Below are 18,654 nucleotides of genomic sequence, written 5' to 3' on the forward strand. Positions count from 1 at the left end.
CACCAGTTGACCACTGTTAGAATAGGAAAGGTTCATGTTTCAGCTCAACTAAAAAAAAAATGTTACTGTTGTCTCATACATATAAATATATACATGTAGAAATTTGGCTTTGGGTAATAAAACTGTTTTGCTCTTATTGGGAAAAATCTCTGGTGACAATGAAAGTGCACAAAGGTTTTTGAAACACACTGACAGTATCATGCTTATCTATAGCTAGAAATAACAATAAAGGCTGCATCTGCAATCTTTAAAATGGATACATTAAAAGAAATAATACATTTTGGCTCCTATAAATTTCTGTCTAAACATACAGTGTGTAACTTAGCAGCACTTATCATCAACATTCATAGCCTTGCCTTAGCATCAAACCTCCTGCCGCTTTCCACCACTTAACAGTATTGCACATTAGAACAGAGAGATGTAAGTCGCAGTGCACTGCACAATGAATCACATGTTAATGTTTTTTTCTTATTCCTGTGACATCTAATGCAGTGTGTGCTCAGTCAAAGCCAAACCACCTGAGTGCATCTACTGGGACTAAGACTTTTCTTAAGGCACACGTTGCAAAAGATGCTATAATTACAAGTTGATAGTTTGAGGAGCATAATGTACTCGTCCTCGTATTCTGTGCAAGGCAGCATTTTCCTGTACACGCCATGAGACCAACACACTGAGGAATAAACCTTGCGAAGAGACCAGCTCATTAACAGATGATACCGTATTTTTGTGCTGGTGGTTGGATTTAGTAGCCTTTAAAACAAGGTTGTTGAATTTAAAATAACTAAAAATTCAATTTAGGTTGTCTCCTTGACACAAAGCAAATCTCAAAATTTTAAGTTTCTAGATTGAATACATTTAATTATTTTAATTAATTGCAAACTCCTGTGAAATTTATGCCACCAAAATTGTTTAATGAAAAAGTGAATATTAGATACTGTTATTCAGTATGCACAGAAACAGACTTCACAGTGTGTAAATGAATGCATCCAATTCGTCTTATCCGTCTGGCCATCCATGGAAATAGTAAATTTAACATCACTTAGGCCATAAACTATAACATGTTTGTTTTTCCTTTGTATAACGTGCATGGAGTTCTGCATAGAGAATTCCATACTCAAATCACAGTATTTTACAAACTGGCATGCACTATTAGAACAGCGTCAGGACTAAAGTCCCAGCAAACTTTGAAATTACCTTGTGGTAAGATTTAACACTTCTTTACACCTGCAGTCACATTTCGGATTCTGCCGTCAAAGGCCTTGACTCTAAAGGTAAAGAGTCCAAGTTGCATTCAGAGTCTGACACCACATCTGTGTTTGTGTCCTCAAGTGCACCAACCTCACAGCTCATGTCCCTGTTTTGCTCCTCTTCAAATTCCTCCTCCATCTCAACTTTCTCAAGAGCCACTTCGTTCTCGTAACAAAAAGAGTTCCTTGAGCTGGAGGCGCTGGACTTTCTCTCTGCCAGTTCCCTGGCACTACAGTGGGGTGTGCTGGGCACCTCATAGGTGCTGTCAAAGCGAGAGTAGTCCACTTTGTAGTAGTTCTTTTCTTCAAAGAGAACTGGCTCGAAGCGGTGGCCCCAGAGGATCTCACTGGCCACATAGGAGCTTCGACACTGAGTAGTCATGGCTGTAGCCTCAACCATGCCCTCCAGAATTACTACAATCTCAAACTCTGATGTTTCCAACTCCTGTTTGCTCATCTCGTAGAATGGGCTGTCCTCATCAATCTCATGCACAATGGTAATTGGAGACACCAGAAAGATTCTGTCAATGCCACTATCAAAGCCTACGTCGATGTCTACCTGGTCCAAAGGGATGAATTCTCCTTCAGCAGTGGTGCGGGACTTGAGCATCTGGGCTCTTACATGGGCCTCCACAAGGTGACTCTTCCTCAGGTTCCCCACCCGCCACATCAGGCAAAGTTTGCCATCCCTCATAGCCACTGTAGCGTAGTGGCTGAATACCAGGGTTTCGTTCCTCTTTTTGGGCTTTGCCATCTTGGCCATGACAGCACCAATGATAAAAGCATCAATAATGCAACCCACAATGCTTTGGAAGACCACCATAAAAACAGCAACAGGGCACTCCTCTGTCACATAGCGGTAACCATAGCCAATTGTGGTTTGGGTCTCCACTGAGAACAAAAAGGCAGCAGTGAAGCTGTCCACATTGGAGACACACATTTGAGTCTCATTCTCTAAGTCTCCATAAAAGAGGGCCACTACCCAGAAGACAAAACCAAAAAACAACCACGACAACAGGAAAGAAAGACAGAATAGGAGCAGCATCCAGCGCCAGCGAATGTCCACACAGGTCGTGAAGATATCTGCCAGGTAACGTTGGCCTTTCTCACTCATGTTGATAAATTGCACATTGCAGTGGCCATCCTTCCTGACAAAGCGGCTCTGATGTTGATGCTCTGTGTGACCTTTGTTGACATTGCCATTGCCGTAGCCATTGGGGACAGCAATTGTTGCTAACTTCATGCCGTCTTCTTCAGAGGACACAATGCTGTAACGGTGGCTTCGCACACTCCCCATCACTTCCACCTGGGAGGGCTGGGCCGATTCTGCTTTGGAAAACAGTCTAAGTTTTTGGTAAAAGCGTTGGAGAAACAGTTTTGAATAATCCCAGGACAAACTTGAGGAGAAAGTTTGGTCAACACAGGCTTCTCTAACAGTGCTGTGCACTGTAGGTGAGGGCAAGTCACTCCTCTCTGACACCTGTTTCGGACCTCATCAGCGAAATGGGCTGTGGAAATACACACACAGAGAAAAACAGTTTTAAAGTAATTGGCAGGAACCAGCGCAAAGATTATTCCATGAGGGTGTGTGGTTACCTGCTGTCTAAATAATGCATTGGACACTCCATTGTACCAGAACAATTCTTGTATTGACAGACAATATACAAGCAGTGCAACAGTGCAAGCTTGGCTGTCAAAAAGCACACTGACTGCGCTGTGTCTATCAAGAATAACAGATTAAAATGTTGTTCAACCTCTTCCATACATGAAAGATGTTCATGCTGCTTTTTGTAATTTGGCAGGTCACAAGTCCATTCATGAGGAGCTGAATCAAATTACAGATCAAGTTCATGATAATCTAGTGAGTCGCAGGGACAAAGATACAGTACAAGCAGCAGCTCAGAATACGTCTCTACACATTTACATGTCACATGAATTTAAAAACCTGTAGCATATTCACTAATACTTACATTGAATTATTGAGCAAACGCAGTTACAACGAACCACAATTAATGAACCAGTAACCTTGCATTATATGTAATAGAGCAACAAGGGCAGCTAAATTAGAAAAGTTATTGACTTGCTGTGTGGAATGAGAGGTCTATTAAAACACCACAGGCTACAAAAGTCTATGGACAGCCAGACATGCTCTGCTTGTGCCAAAATATCAACCCACATTTAAAACTCCTCTCCTATAGTGTCCAAGTTAAATAGGTGAATAATTAATAGAGACCTTTTTTTTGTTATAATTCTGATTAGAGTAAACTGCTCTTTCTGATTAAGATTCATGTTACTTTGATAGAAAAGTACAACCGTCAAAATTAATTAGTGTGAATAATAGTTATGCCAATGCTTAAAAGTCACATGGTCTAAGATGCGTGCAGTCGCAGTCTCCCTGCATCATCTTTGTTTTTCTCAGCTAATGATGTCACTGCTGGGTCAGTTAGAAAAAGCAACGTGTCACGCATTCCATTGGGAATACTTCATTCATTTAGCTCAAAGCATGCCAAAGAATTTTGCTTTAATGGGTTTCAGTAACTCTTTATGGAAGCATGAATCTAAATAGATTTGTTTTTGTTTTACTAAAACTAAAACACTGTAATGTGCACAAAGTTCTTAGTGACAATAAAATAAAGACTTGCCACAGGAAACTGGCAAGCACAATATTAAGCTTAGCTCATGAGCATGCAGACCATTCAGTTAATATGCAATAAGGAAAAGAGGCTGTGATGTACTCACTGTGTGTATCAACACACCAAAAAGTTAGATATTTGACTTTACACTGTTACTGTTACACATTATATCAGAATACTCATAGGGAAAACTGTTTGTTTCAGCTCCTCTGCTACGCCACTCTGTACAGCAGGTTGCTGCACTGTGACAGACCAAAGCTTCTGTAAAGCTACCCAACCTGCGACTGTTCGTTTTGCATGTGTTCTCACTCTATCAGAACCAACAGCTGAGGCAGATGGAAAATGGTTACATAAAGCTGCTCTGTTTTTTTATTATCCAAATCAATAACTGTGGCCAGTCATTCCGATGGTGTCTTTTATTAAAACCAGCATTTGTCTTATTAGAATCTCATGTTTTTGAGCAATTTGAATGATTTTGTGTTAATGTTGTTTATTAATATTTCATACTTTATTCTGCAGAGACACAAAATTACATTACAAGAAGGCACATCATGCACAGACTACAGAGCTACAGAGATCGGTTCAAATCAAGGACAGAGGCAATGCAGAATACAACCAGTCCACATCCTGCAGTCTCTGAAGTTTCAGAAATGAACTACAACTACCACTACTAATAATAATTATAGTGAAAATAGCACTAATAATAATTTTGATGATAATGTGTAAAGTTAAATTATAGCACGTTAAAGCATTTTTTCAGAAGTGATTATAATTATTTTCTCAATACACTTGATTCTTGAGAGTTTTGCAAAAACTAGGTGACAGTAGCTTTATTTCTCACCATCCCCGCTTCTTACACCTACCCGTCGGTCCTTGATGCAAATCGTATGTTTCCTTGTTGAAATAAGTTCCATATGCACCAGATACACACACTTCCTCTCTTTTCTTCTTTCGGCTTTTTGATTGTGTTCTCCAAGCTTCCTGTGTGGAACCGAAAATTCTGCCATAACCCTCTCCAGCTGCACTGAAGAAGATGTTTGTCGTTGCAAAGACAGACTTTAAAAACACGTGGGCCTGTCCCCGCCCCTGCCGAGGTGATGGCCAATGGAAGGATGCAGCGCCTGTTTGACGGTCAGTCTGCAGAGAGGTTGTATGGAAGCAGGAAACAAAGTAACGCGTCCCTTTGAAAAACCTGGTGTTCAAACTGAAAACGGAATCAGGGCCAAATGAATGAAATTAATGAACTATACTTCAGTTTAGACAATGAGGCCAATATGTTTGTTCTTTTCTGGATAGACTTAATGCAGTGAACATTGAGTGAGTGAACACAGGGTGGCGATAGAGAGCTTTAAACAGGATTAAATTCACAGACGTGCAGGCATCCAATCCAATCCATCCAATACCCTGATGCGCTTGCTGTCACCACTGTGATTCTTGGAACAAAAGGTAGCTTTATTTCAATTACATTTGTGGGCATGTTTTTTATTTCATAAGATCCATTAATCCTCCTGTTATGTTCATTTCTCAAGAACAACAGTGATTTTTCTGGGTCAGTTTGACCAATTTGATTTGTCAGAAACAAACAAACAAAAAAATCCAATAATCATTGTTTACATCTCATTATTAACTCCGTCACTAACCATTTCAATCAATATTTGATGCAGTTGTGTTCTTTACCTTTCACAGATCGTGGCTCAGTGAGAGTAATTCACTCATTTTTCATAAAAAATACATGTTTAAAGTTTTTTTTATGTACATTGGAAATATCTATAAAATACAATCATTTTACTTGACAATTTAGATTTTTAAACTTTAAAATGGGTCAATATGACCTGCAACATAACAGGAGGGTTAAAGTCATTAACAATGTATATACATTCACATATAAAGATATTTTCATTCAACCAACCATCCTTAAAAAGTATGCACGGCCTCCCCTGTGTTGTATCACTATACATTGTAAGGCCTGCACTGATTTATTCTGGCTGTTTACACTACAAGCAGGTTTGATGCATCACCTCCTCAGTGATGTGAAGATTCACCTGGAAAGCATGTCCATTTCTCTTGACTGATGATTGGAGTGGACTGCCCTCTACAGGACGTCTCCTCCTGTCATACTCCTCTGCACTGCATAAGGGTGCTGGCACCCATGTGGTTTCATTGAACAGTGCATAGTCCACTTTGTAGTGCTTCCTGCCCATTTTCAATATATCTTGAAACCGCTGGCCCCAGCGGATGTCTGCTGGTGTGTAGGAGGTACGTGTCTGGTGGAGCATACCAGTGGAGTCACCAGTGTAGGTGAAAGACACTATCAGTTCAAAGTCATCCTCCAGAAGCTCATCAGGGCCCAAGCTGTAGAGGGGACTCCCCGGCTCCAGCTTGTGAATAATGGTTGTTGGTGTGGCAAGGATAATGTCCCGGTGCTGAATATCCAAGTCCTGGTATGACATCACAACAGAACCCAGTGGCTGTTTCACGTAACGGACTAACTGGGCCCTAGCGACTCCCACCACAATGTGATTACCTCGGAAGTCCCCAATGCGCCATGACAGACACAGAACCCCATCTCGGAGGTTGACCACTGCAGACTTGCTGAAACCCACCGTCTGAGCTCTCTTACGTGCAGATGCCATTTTAGCCACAATAATGCCAATAATAACAGTGTCAAGAAGACAGCTAAATATATCTTGAATGGTCACCAAAATAATAGCCACAATACAGTTCTCAGTCATTCCTCTGAAGCCATAACCAATTGTTGCCTGGGTCTCCATTGAGAACATGAAGGCTCCAGTGAAGCCACGGACGTTTTCCACGCAGGGTTTGTTATTTACATTCTCAGTGTCTCCATGTACGTAGGCAATGAGCCAATAACACAGACCATAAAATAGCCAAGAGAGAATGTAAGAAAGGGAAAAGATCAGGAACATCACCCTCCAGCGGATTTCCACAAGAGTGTTGAAGATGTCCATGAAATATGGGCTCCAGTCTCCAGGGATCTTCTGAAACACTACAGGGAACCGACCATCTTTCTCCATGTAGCGGAGCTGCCTCTTCCCTTTTCCACTGGGTCTGCCCAGTGTGTGGATTGTGGTGCAGTGGGTGTCAATGACCCGTTCTGTCATTTGTGTGCTCATTTTGATACTATTCAGTCTCCTGTAGAAAAAGGGGATGAGATGAAAATGCAGATTAGCTGTGTTTTATGTTGAAGTTGGATTAACATTGTCAGTGTATTCAAGGGCAGGGGGGCAGCATTTAGTTCATTACCTGAGACTAAAATGTAAAAGGCTCTCTGACTTGTTGAAGTTGAAGACTTTATTTGAATAGACTTTGTTTGAACAAACAGCCTAGGACACTGTATGCCTCAGCCTACCAGAGGATCAGACTATGACTTGAGCAGTGCCAAGCTGTGATGTGCTGCAAGATCACACGCTTCTCATTGGTTGATTATTTACTGGAGCATAATTATGGTCTGGACACTGTCCAAATCCGTTGTGATAAAATGTCTTTATAAAAACTTTAATGGCCACCTTATGGTTGTAACCGTGCAGATAATTTTTTTTCCACTCAGCTTGTTACAGTAAAAAACTGAATCAAAGCTTGACACAATGTCACGTTTTACAATATTAGTGATTGTTAATCATAGTAAGGATCATGGACACAAAACATAAACTGCACATTATAATATGCACGTGTGAAAATTATGTCTACTTATTTGTGTAGACGTTATGAGGTGAAGTCAGAACCAATCCAGTGTCTGCAAACCATTTTTGTGATATGCACAACTGTACAAATAGTTTGCCTTTAAGTACAAAGATAAGTTATTGTAGGCTACGTATTTCACAATGTATAGTAGTTTTACTATTGTATATTAATTCCTATAACCAAATATACCAGTTGATATTTAAGTGCAGATTTAGGGTTAATGTTAAAGACAAGCTGTTGATGTTGCTCAACAGTAGTGATCTATTTACCTGGTGTTTTGCCTGGATGTGAAATAATCAAATCAATAGTGAAATATTTGACACCCCGATTTTAAGAGCTTGTGCTGTTACATTAGTTGTGTTGGATTGTGCCATCTAAAACATAAATTACCCTTCTACCATCTATTTAATAACCTTAACTACATGCATAAATATGTATGTACATATATACACGTAGATATTATGTAAGTATGTGTATATGTAGGCACATGTTTATGTATAGATGTGTGTGTGTGTGCATAGGCCTAAGGTCAGGAAAATGTATTCCCGCAGGGAAACACCTCTTTTTATTCACTTTGGCTTATCTCTTTAGTCCAAAGTCTGTTGGCTTCCAGAAGTAACCAAAATATGTAGAAGAGGAAACAGTGAGCCGTCTTCTGACAATAGTCATAAACAAAAGATTTATGTCATATGTGTCATTGTACCGCAATTCCCAAGAGATTGCAGTTATTAATCTATTTTTGTTCTTGTGTGGGTAAATGATTACCCTCTTAAACACCTAACAGCTTTCACCTCCAAATGTCACCACAGTGTCAAACTTTAACCATGCCACCTTCCCTTAAGTAACACAGAAATACAACAAAGTTGAGACATTCATATCACTTCCTAAAAAGTGATACTCACTGATAAATATTTATGAATATCGCTCAGTGATCATTCTTTAATTATTTTTATCAGGTCTTCCCTGTCCGTCAGACACCAGTTTGTATTGTTTAATGTAGTTAAATAAGAACACGTAGCTGATGTTTATCTCAGTTTATGACATGGCTCCTCGCAAAAGGTGAAATTTTACATCTGATGTGGTTTAATTGTAAAACCATACGTTTGTGACTGCCTGTAAAAATGTCTTGGTGTTTAGTGCAGTCTGTAAAACTAGTTCCTGTCTCCCAGTTAATGCCATATAAGTAAATCCATATCCAAATTTATTTTTAGTAGGTCCCTGTCTGTGGCTAGGAAATAACTGTGCACAAATAAAAATATCCAGTGACTGTGAAATTCAAATAAATAAATAAAATATGCTGTTAATGAGACACTAGGCAGCAGAAACTACTTAAAGCTTTATGCACTGTAGCCTAAAGCAAATAAATAAATGACATCCTGACTGCTAAAGTTCTTCCAATCTCTTCTGCATTTAAAATCATGCCACAGTAATGTTGCAACGAGTCCCCATTTGACATCGAAGAAGCAAAAAATCCATAGAAAAATAACAAGTCAGTATACATTATAGGCAGGTGAATAATAAGCAGTCTACATGTCCATCGACAAGGACAATCGAGTCACTGGAGCGCCAACTTACCCCACCTTGAGCACTAATGGCACAAAGTCACAGTCTCAGTTTCCTAAACACCTTTACTATTTGCACCAGAATTAGTTTTTGGTTTGTAAATTTACATATTTTTACATATGTTTTATCAGAATCCTTTTGCAGTTCATTGTATGGGACTATGCTGAAAGCTACATCCAATGTTGCTGTGTGAAACAAAAAAGTCTCAGTTAAAATGACTTCTGCAGAATTGTATTATTAATCCATTCCAGTTAGTACAACTGATATACTGAAAGATAGTGTTATTTCCAATTCCGTCTCTCAAAACCACAAATTTACTGCATTGGCAGAAATAAAAACTTAAATTGTTTTAAAATACATTTGATGTTTTATTGCTAACAATCTCCTTGTTCATTGCTTTAATACCGCTTTAACAAGCACACATTTTCACATGTTCAGCTTACTTACAGAGTCGAAGTCAGAGCATATCAGGTGTTACAGAAGTCCATCAGTTCTGGCAAGCTCTACGCAGTGTGCTGTCCCACTTGAAGAAAACTCTTACTTCCGGTGGTTGGAGTGTGTGTGACATTACTGGGGGCTGTCCTGGTCTTGAGGCAAAGTCCTATTTTTTTTTTTTTTTTTCTGATATCACAGTGGTCTTTTCCACTGTCACTTCCCTTTCAAGCCTAATTGCATAGTTGAGAATGATTTATGACTTGTGGAATATTTTAGAGGTTATCCAAGGCACAAAATCAAATGTCCTCTGTGTCCAAGACATTGAACCATAAGTTGTGCAATCTTAATAGTCTTCAACTAGATGATAGCGACAGAGAAATATTGATGATTTTTTTAGGTCGTGAAGCAAGCTATTTTTCCAGGTTTGTCAATTTCAGTCATTTCCCCTCAGATTTCCGTGATTCATTAGACAGGAAGTTAATCTTTGCTCAATCAGGTGGAGATGCTGTCACTGGCACAAGGAAGTTTCAGTTGTCCCCAGTTTAGTTGTGATAAGACAAGAGAGATTACAACTGAGCCGACAGGACACACTAACCTTTCAAACCACATTTATTGCAGCCATAACAGCACCCAGTCCTGGTGCAAAGAAGTCAACATGTCCAACCTTGTGTTTTTGAATATACAACATGATTCACCATGTATTGGATTTGTAAGATGACATGTGAAGACAGAGATAAGGGACATTCCACAGAAAGATAACCTGCAAAGAACAGTTTGTTCATCAGTCATTTCCGGGCATTGACTATATAAACAATGAGAAAAAAACAGATAGAAAATAGTCTACATCCTTCACTACATTACTAATAACACCCAACTATGAAAGTTACAGGACAGAAAAATTTATTATTTATTGATCAATACACACCAATCAGGCATACCATTATGACCACCTGCCTAATATTGTGTAGGTCTCCACCATGCTTTGTTAGATGTGACCCAGGCTGGTCTGCACAAAATAACATGTAAAATGTAACATATTCCTGAAAACATTTTATTTTAATTTTAATTTTCTAAAGTGAGGAGCCAAGTATTTTTGATCCATTAGGAGCTGGTGATGGTCAAAGAGGCGTCTTAGGGGAGAACTTGCAGAGATCAAAGCTGCAAGGTTTCCTACAGGAAGATGACGAGCCAGGTTATGAGGTAGCGCAGCAGTACTGGCGGGCAAAACAGAGCTTGAGGCGGTGGCTATATCAATTTGTAGGATAACCACAAAAGTTACATGGTTAAAAAATACAAAAAAATAAATGGCGCATCATTTCAAAGCATGTGGCCAAATTATATTTATAATAATATTTTTATAATTATGTAATTTTAACAACAGACAGTTTTTAATAACCAACTACATTACATTGCTTTATCATCATAGAGAACAACAACCATATTCTTACAAATATAAAATGCATATCCTGGCAGCATAATTTAGATACAGCAATAAACTGTGCAGGGCAACACAGTGGTTAGCCCTGATGCCTCACAGCGAGAAGGTCCCGGGTTCGAATCCATGGGCCGACTGGGCCTTTCTGTGTGGAGGTTGCATCTCTCCGGGTACTTCCCCCCACTGTCCAACGACATGCTCATTAGGTTCATTGGTGATTCTAAATTGACCGTAGGTGTGCATGTGAGTGTGAATGGTTGTCTGTCTCTCTGTGTTAGCCCTGCGATAGACTGGGGACCTGTCCAGGGTGTACCCCGCCTCTCGCCCGATGACAGTTGGGATAGGCTCCAGCAGACCCCGCGACCCTTCACAGGAATAAGCGGGTACAGAAGATGAATGAATGAATGAATGAATGAATGAATAAACTGTGTAACCCAACTAGCTTGTGAGTTGATTTATGAGTATGAATTTGAAAAAAAAAAAAATTATAATTACTTCATCCAGCTGTCTAAACAGTGCTTTTAATTACCCCGCCTTTCCTCTGCAGCACTGAAACCACGGCAGTCTCATCTCTTTGTCTTGCATTCATTCGTGGTAGGCCCGTTCGCTTTCAGGTTAATTCAATGTCTATTTGACTGTCTACTTCAGCTTACTGTCACTGCCAGATATAATTACAAACAGCAGCTGGAGTTGCCTGTGTCTGCTGGCAGCTAAGCCAGTCAGTGTAATAGCACTTGTGTTCTAACTGTTTACACAGTCTTACTGACAAACACACAGCTCTCTGTAATTATTAACGCAATGATTTGTTTTAAAAGTCATCGCATGCGAGCCATATTGTCTTGTATGCCTTCATGCACTGTTCAGCGTTGTGAATATGCGGTTAAACGTCACAGAGAGGCCTATTTAAGAGTCATGGCAGACCGAGACCCAAAGAAAGAAGATAAATCAGGGATGGTAGAAAGTGGCACACAGTTGTCAGTCAATCTGCAGCTATTACTTATGGTCTAGCAGTCTGCAGTGATGCTGATAGGAATGCTGAAATGTCCTGCTCACTCATTGGCAAAAATTCTCTTCTTACTGAGTTTACTTACAACAGGTAAGTGTAACTTAACCTGAGAAGTATTACAATTATCAAGATATACAAAAAAAAAATATTTAAAGTGTAGCGGATGTGGAAAAGTATTTGTAAAAAACTATGTATATATATTTGTCGGTTCACATTTATCTCCAATGTTAGGTTTTGTGTACCCCGAATCGAACTGCACAAGTCGCAGATGTCTGGCTCAAATGTTGATCGGCAAAGCATATTTATCTCAGCCACAGGATGAAAACTGCACCCAGCCTATTTATGTGCCATTCATAGAGTACCAAACTCTGTCAGTTGTGAGTATTTTCTAACCTGTTTTGTTGCGAAGAATTTCCTCTCATTTTGTGCCATTTGAATCTTTGCCATGAATGTGATTTAAATTCTACTTAAATGTGTAAACAATCTTTGTCTTGTTTTGGGGTCTTTATTAGTCTGAACTTGTAAAGTATTTACTTTACTCTAATACCTCTGATTCCCATCCTATGAGAGCTTTGACTAACCTATTATCTTTTTAACAGGACACGAAGAATCTCCGTTTGATTAGTCGCCTGAAAGCAACAATTGTAAGCTTAACACAGCTCCACCTGATCAAAAAGAAACAAATGACATATTTCAGTCACACTGATTTTGATCTTATATCACAGAAATGGAGAGATCCTGAGCTGGGATGGGACACATCAGTTTACCAGTATGATGAAGTGGTTCTGCCAGTAGATAAAATCTGGACCCCGGAGATCCATGTAACAAATGGGTAAGTGAGTGGCACTGCGCAAGACCTTCTGTAATCACTAATTCACTTCATGGAGTTGTTTAAGGTAATCTGATCTGGTTTCTCGTATGTGCGTAGAATAGTGACAACCATGTCACACAGCTCTCACGATCTGCTGGTATACAGTAATGGTACCGCGCTGCACAATGTGATCATCAATGCAGAGATAAACTGTGAAATCAATCTGTTCAACTATCCCTTTGCTGCGGATGAGTGCCCCGTCGCAATCCAGACCTGGTCCATGGATGGTGAGCTGAGCTGATCTAAATATTCATGCTATATTTTTATAAATTTGTAGAAGAAACTGGGTGTAAAGTCCAAGTTTTGTTAACTAAAACAGATTTCCTTGTCCTTAAATGAGCTAATCCTCATTTAATCTGAAGCGTTTCTGTAAATCTCCCTTACCATTTAAATGGCCGCCCAGTTTGTTTGTCTTTTAGCAGTGACATAATATGGGCAGCTGCGGCTCAGTAGGTAGAGCAGATTGTTCACGAACCGGTTCAGCAGTTAAATGCCACATACCGAACGTGCTAGACACTGCACCCTGAGTTTCTCCCACTGGTGTCTAAACGTGTGAGTGACTGGGTTGATGTGTCAGTGTGACTATAAAGCATTTTGAGCACCAATAAAGCATGATGGAAGACCATTTATTATTTACCAATATTTCCTCATTCAGTGTGATAAGAGCATAAATGCATCATTTGCACTGTGAAAACAATGGGTAACTTCAATCTTACCTTAGCCAGGTGTAGCCAAACTCAACTCTTATCAGAAAATGAGTCTGGTAACACACCATTTGGATTTAATTATGAGACGTGTTTTAACTGATAGAGAGAAAAATAAAACATACCAAAGGGCCATTGTGCTGTAAACAAATTCACCTCCACAGCACTCAGATGACGTACAATATATGACTAGGTCGCTGTTACTCTTCTGTCCATCTTCACACGATCCTTACCAGAGCGTAGTCACATCCCAGAGCAACTCCAGACCAACTTCCTATTACAATATATATATACATAACTGTGGGTGGGAAAGATGGTCTGCCTTCCAGACTAGCCCCATCTTCCTCCAAACTCAATATTACAATTCAGTTCAATTACAGTGTCAGATGTATTCTTTCACATATAAAAAATAACTATCTAAAAAAATATGATTTCAATGCAAACAATATTGAAGAAGGGTGTGTTTAATTTAGGATGTGGTTCAAACGTGATATTGAATGAAGTGAAGATGGTCGATAGTGGTCATGGAGACTGGGAAACGGACAGAGTGACCCTTCAGAAAAAACGAGATGATCGCAACTACATCATGGTAAGTTCATATAAAGCCGGGGACAGTCACTTCTATTTAAAAAAATGCAACAATTCCACAAATCCAGGAATAGTTAAAGCAGTGAACAGACAAATTAATACATCTTGAAACTTAATTGTTTCAGCATTTTTTTGCACAGAAAAGACCTTTGAGGACTTCTGCCTATTTTAATTATTGAAGTATTTAAGATCCAACAGAGAGAAAATGACATTATTGTTAGCTGCAGCCCTGCATAGTGTGCAAAATGTATACTAGGGTTCTATAAAACTATGAAATCATGTCTTCTATTCTTCCCCAGGTGGAACTGAAAATCAAATATAGCAACCCCTTCATAACACTGCTGCTGCCAAGTATTCTGATCATTTTATCTGATGTAGTCAGTTTCGTTCTGCCACTGAGAGGTGGTGAACGCAACTCTTTCAAGGTAACTCTGGTTCTGAGCTTCACCCTGTTCCTCAACATCCTTAACGACCAGCTTCCCGGAGACAGCCAATGCAGTCCCATAATTCGTAAGTCAGACATAAAATTTCTTCAAACATGAAGAAAACAGATGAACACACAGTATCCACACTCTGAATAACTCACTGTATCTGGTTGCGCTGTAGGAACCCACTTCTGCATTTGTCTGGTCTTACTGGTGTTGAGCATGCTGGTGTCCATACTGCTGACGCGGGTGGCTCAAGACGGCTACCTCGTTTTCTGTTGTCGTTCCCGAGGATCAGACCCGAAGAACACAGGAGGCAAGGAAGAGCAAGGGGATGAGGGTGAGGAAGTCTTGACTGTTAAGCAAATACTACATGTGTTGAGCCTTTCAGGAAATACTTCTGATATTGAGAAGCAATTTCATGCTTAATTTCTGAACAAAACAAAATATTGAATATTGTTACTTCCTTGCAGAAGCCAAAGCTGATATTAGTGTCGCCAAGCTGAATGCCTCAGAGGAGAACATCCAAATGCTCAGAAAGGTGGTCAAATTCTTGGAAAGTCTTGATACAAATGCAATGAAAAGTGAGCAGTATGAAGAGTTTGCCAACAAGCTGGACAAGATATTTTTCTGGTTCTATTTGGTTTGTGGCACCATATACTTCGGTGCCATGACTTATGTTATGGTAAATTACACATGTGAAGTTAATCATTTTGATTTCTGGTACTAATGCAACTGACTGATGTGTAAGTGTGTGTCATTGCAAATACAAAGAGTGCTAAAAAATCTCAGCATGCATGTTGTTTCATGTATTTAACTATAGTATGCCAAATATTGTAGATTTGTACAAGTGTTTCTCTGCATGTTTAACAAAAATGTGTCAAAAGTGTGTTATAAATAAAATATGTTATGCAGTTAATATATAGTATGCAGTTATTTTAAAGTGGTTAAAGTTGTTAATTTACCAAAACAATGGGATAGGCTCCAGCAGACCCCCGTGACCCTTACCAGGACTAAAAACGGGTATAGAAGATGAATGAATGAATGAATTCCTTCAGAGTTTAAAAATATTCATTTTATTCTTGAGAATTTGTCCAACATTCCACAATATCCTCTTTAGGACTTGTATGACAGTAATCCAAGACGTTAATCCAACGAAATTTCACTCAGTGGAATAAGGTGCTTGCATTATATTGTCGACAAAAAAATGGAAAAAATTCCAAAAAAATCTATTGGACTCTACCTCTGCTAAACCTTGAAGCACCTTTATTGCCACCTAGTGGTTGAACCATTCCCTACAGACAAATCTGCACTACATTCCATTACTTTAACGTGATTTCCTACAGATATACTCTGATGTATAGTCTTAAACATACACTCACTTGCCAGTTTATTGGGAACACTAGTCCAAACAAACTGATATGACAGCATCCCACAGATACTTGATCAGTTGGGGTTCAATTTGGAGGTCAGGTCAACACCTTGTGCTGTTCTTCATGTTTTTTGAGTTGTTCCTAAACCATTTTTGTGTGTGTGTCTGTGTCAGGCTGCATCCTGCTGGGGATGACTGCTGCCATCAAGAAGTGTCATTGCTATGGGATGGGGATGCCTGGTCTGGTCTAGGTGGACGGTACATGTCTAAATAACATCCACATGAATGCCAGGTCCGAAAATTTCACAGCAGAACATTGGGTTGTCACAAGATTGTTAATGTTATTTACTTCTCCTACCAGTAGTTTTAATGTTGTGGTTGATTTGTGAACCCACTGGTGTACCTCATCAAACGTAGCTTTGTTTTAGCTCAAGTGAAAACAACAGAAGGTTTCTCACATGTAAGGTAGGGCCTGTTCAGTCCTCGCATTGAGATCTGATCTGGGCGATCTGCAACACCTCCAGGACGCATTTAAGAGATCTTATCTCTGACCATATTTGGAGGTGGTCTAGCTCGCATATGTTCAGAAGTGTCCGCATTCCTTTGGTTGTGTGAACCGGTGCGTCCTGAGCCACATACCTCCAACCCCTATAGTCAGGGTTGGAGTTAAAATCTGAGTTTTGTGCAGGTCCAACTAACGTCAGGGCGGAGACTGATTAATAATAACTTAACGTGAGCCAAAGCCATGACCTAAACACATAAAACAGTGCTGTTCTCCGTCCTGGAGCAGCTGTAGTGATCCATTAGAGACAGCAGCTGTTCAAATATTCTACCGCGCCCCAGATGATGTCAGGATTTATTTACATACAGAGCACGAAACTGAGATCCGATGTAGGGACACATTTGGAGTCATGTTAATGCTAGGACTGAACATAAAATATAGTGGCATTGGCAACAAACAAGTTCAACTTTCTCTAAAGGGGTGCAGTGCATTCCAGCCTGCGGAAAATGACACGCATCGAAAATTCCAGACTTCTCTTATCGGAGACGTAAATGCCTATTTAACATTTTCTAAGAATTCCTAGCATGTAATATTTCCTGCATAACCTTATTGAACACATTTGACACTGGACATTTTTCTTTAGATTTTTAAATAGAAGGCAGTAAAATCTTGTTTTCTTTTCTTAACACAGCCAATCTGGAGTACTGAATTGCAAATCATCTGGTTTGGGATTATTGTGTGCCCAATCTTCTGGGTCATTTTTGTGTTAAGCGCCATTTTGTCTGTCTGTTAAATAGGTGGTCAGTTTAGTATTTCAGTGTGCATATGTCAGGTGAATTTCTGTCTAAATAGCTGTTAGTTATTGGTTTGTGTCTCATTCTTGTTGTATTTGGGATGTTGCTCCCATGGCGGTAGTAATAACGTGCTGTGTTGTGCAATGGGCCAACTTGTTCCATTATGTCATGCAAGGTGGGTCAAAAGTCCAACTTGGGAAACATGGCGAAGAACTACTCTGGTACGTAGATTTTTCAACAGGTGTGTGGAATTTTATCCTAACCTTCCTCCTCCATAATATTGCCCAAAGAATTCTTACATTCGTATTTTTATTTATTTCACTCAAAGTCATGAAGAAAACTTGAATCTGAAGTGGATGTGTGCAGGCCAGCTGACAGTCTTGCCTGGGCCTGGGACAAGATAATCTTAGATGCATCACTCTCTCTGTCACCTGTCTGCAGCTGGATCTCTCTCCTCTCTGTCTCATCCTCTCTGACGGAGCTACCAAACTCAACTGTTTCTGTCAAAGATAACGTGTTGTGAGAAGTTGCATTGTGTTTATACAAGCTAATGGACGTTAACATTAGAGCTAGCCGGCTGGTAAACGTTGGCCGGGCTGTTTCTAACCTTGCTCTACATTCACTTTACTAGTCCCAGCTTCACCGTCACCACCTTTTTTTAAATATTTGTTAAGAAAATCTTTAAGGCCTCTATTTTCTTCTTCTCTTTTCTTTCCTTTTCTGAGCACCGGACTAGTGCTGACCGGACATTTTGAGCGTACTGAACTTTAAATCAAACGGCAACATCAAATTTTGATCAGTGGCCAAACCATTTTTGTGTTGGGGGTGGGGAGGTTCTTGACCACTATTTCAAGGACAATTAGGAAGAAAACAAATACAAAGCTTTTATGTAACTCAAATATTACACATTTTTTCCACAAATAGGCCTATTTTATTATTATTTTTTTAATTATTCCATAATTTAATGAGGGCCCAGTTCTGCCCTGACCTGGCCTCCAAATTCACTAGATCCCAAACTGATCAAGTATCTGTGGGATGATCCACAGTGTCCTCTCCCCTCAACCCATAGGACCCAAAGGCCCCCACTAACAACATTCTGTTGATCAGACACCACAGGACACCCTCAGAAGGCCCATGTCCATTCTCTGATGAGTCACAACTGTTTTGGAGGCACAAGGAGACCTACACAATCTGTATGTATAATAAAAAGGGGGTTCACTAGTCTTTTAACAACTATATTACTAGTTCTAACTAGTTTTAACAGCTGAACCTGCAACAATTAGGAACAGTGATAATAATAAATGGAGATATGATGAATCACTCTCTTTAAATCGCTTGTTTAAATGTTGGATTTATTTTGTACGTACAGAGCCTGAA

General features: G+C 39.6%; 3 protein-coding genes across 3 annotated transcripts; 1 reads left to right on the forward strand and 2 right to left on the reverse strand.

Moving 5' to 3' along the window:
- Positions 1-903: 903 nt before the first annotated feature.
- On the reverse strand, positions 904-2,662 carry LOC311507218 (inward rectifier potassium channel 2-like). Its single transcript, XM_084571480.1, has one exon. The coding sequence runs from the start codon at positions 2,542-2,544 to the stop codon at positions 1,231-1,233; it is 1,314 nt and encodes a 437-aa protein (XP_084427606.1). The 5' UTR covers positions 2,545-2,662; the 3' UTR covers positions 904-1,230.
- Positions 2,663-5,830: 3,168 nt separating this feature from the next.
- On the reverse strand, positions 5,831-7,287 carry LOC311507153 (inward rectifier potassium channel 16-like). Its single transcript, XM_084571405.1, has one exon. It carries the CDS (start codon positions 7,012-7,014, stop codon positions 5,875-5,877), a length of 1,140 nt encoding a protein of 379 aa, XP_084427531.1. The 5' UTR covers positions 7,015-7,287; the 3' UTR covers positions 5,831-5,874.
- A 4,937-nt stretch (positions 7,288-12,224) lies between these two features.
- Positions 12,225-15,431, forward strand: LOC311506117 (5-hydroxytryptamine receptor 3A-like). The gene is made up of 6 exons (XM_084569999.1): positions 12,225-12,398; positions 12,621-12,853; positions 12,950-13,119; positions 14,070-14,185; positions 14,484-14,694; positions 14,791-15,431. Exons 1-6 carry the CDS (start codon positions 12,246-12,248, stop codon positions 15,036-15,038), a joined length of 1,131 nt encoding a protein of 376 aa, XP_084426125.1. The 5' UTR covers positions 12,225-12,245; the 3' UTR covers positions 15,039-15,431.
- Positions 15,432-18,654: the final 3,223 nt, after the last annotated feature.

The sequence above is a fragment of the Chelon labrosus genome (assembly GCF_963514085.1).
Source record: "Chelon labrosus genome assembly, chromosome: 21".
NCBI classification, from domain to species: Eukaryota; Metazoa; Chordata; class Actinopteri; order Mugiliformes; family Mugilidae; genus Chelon; species Chelon labrosus.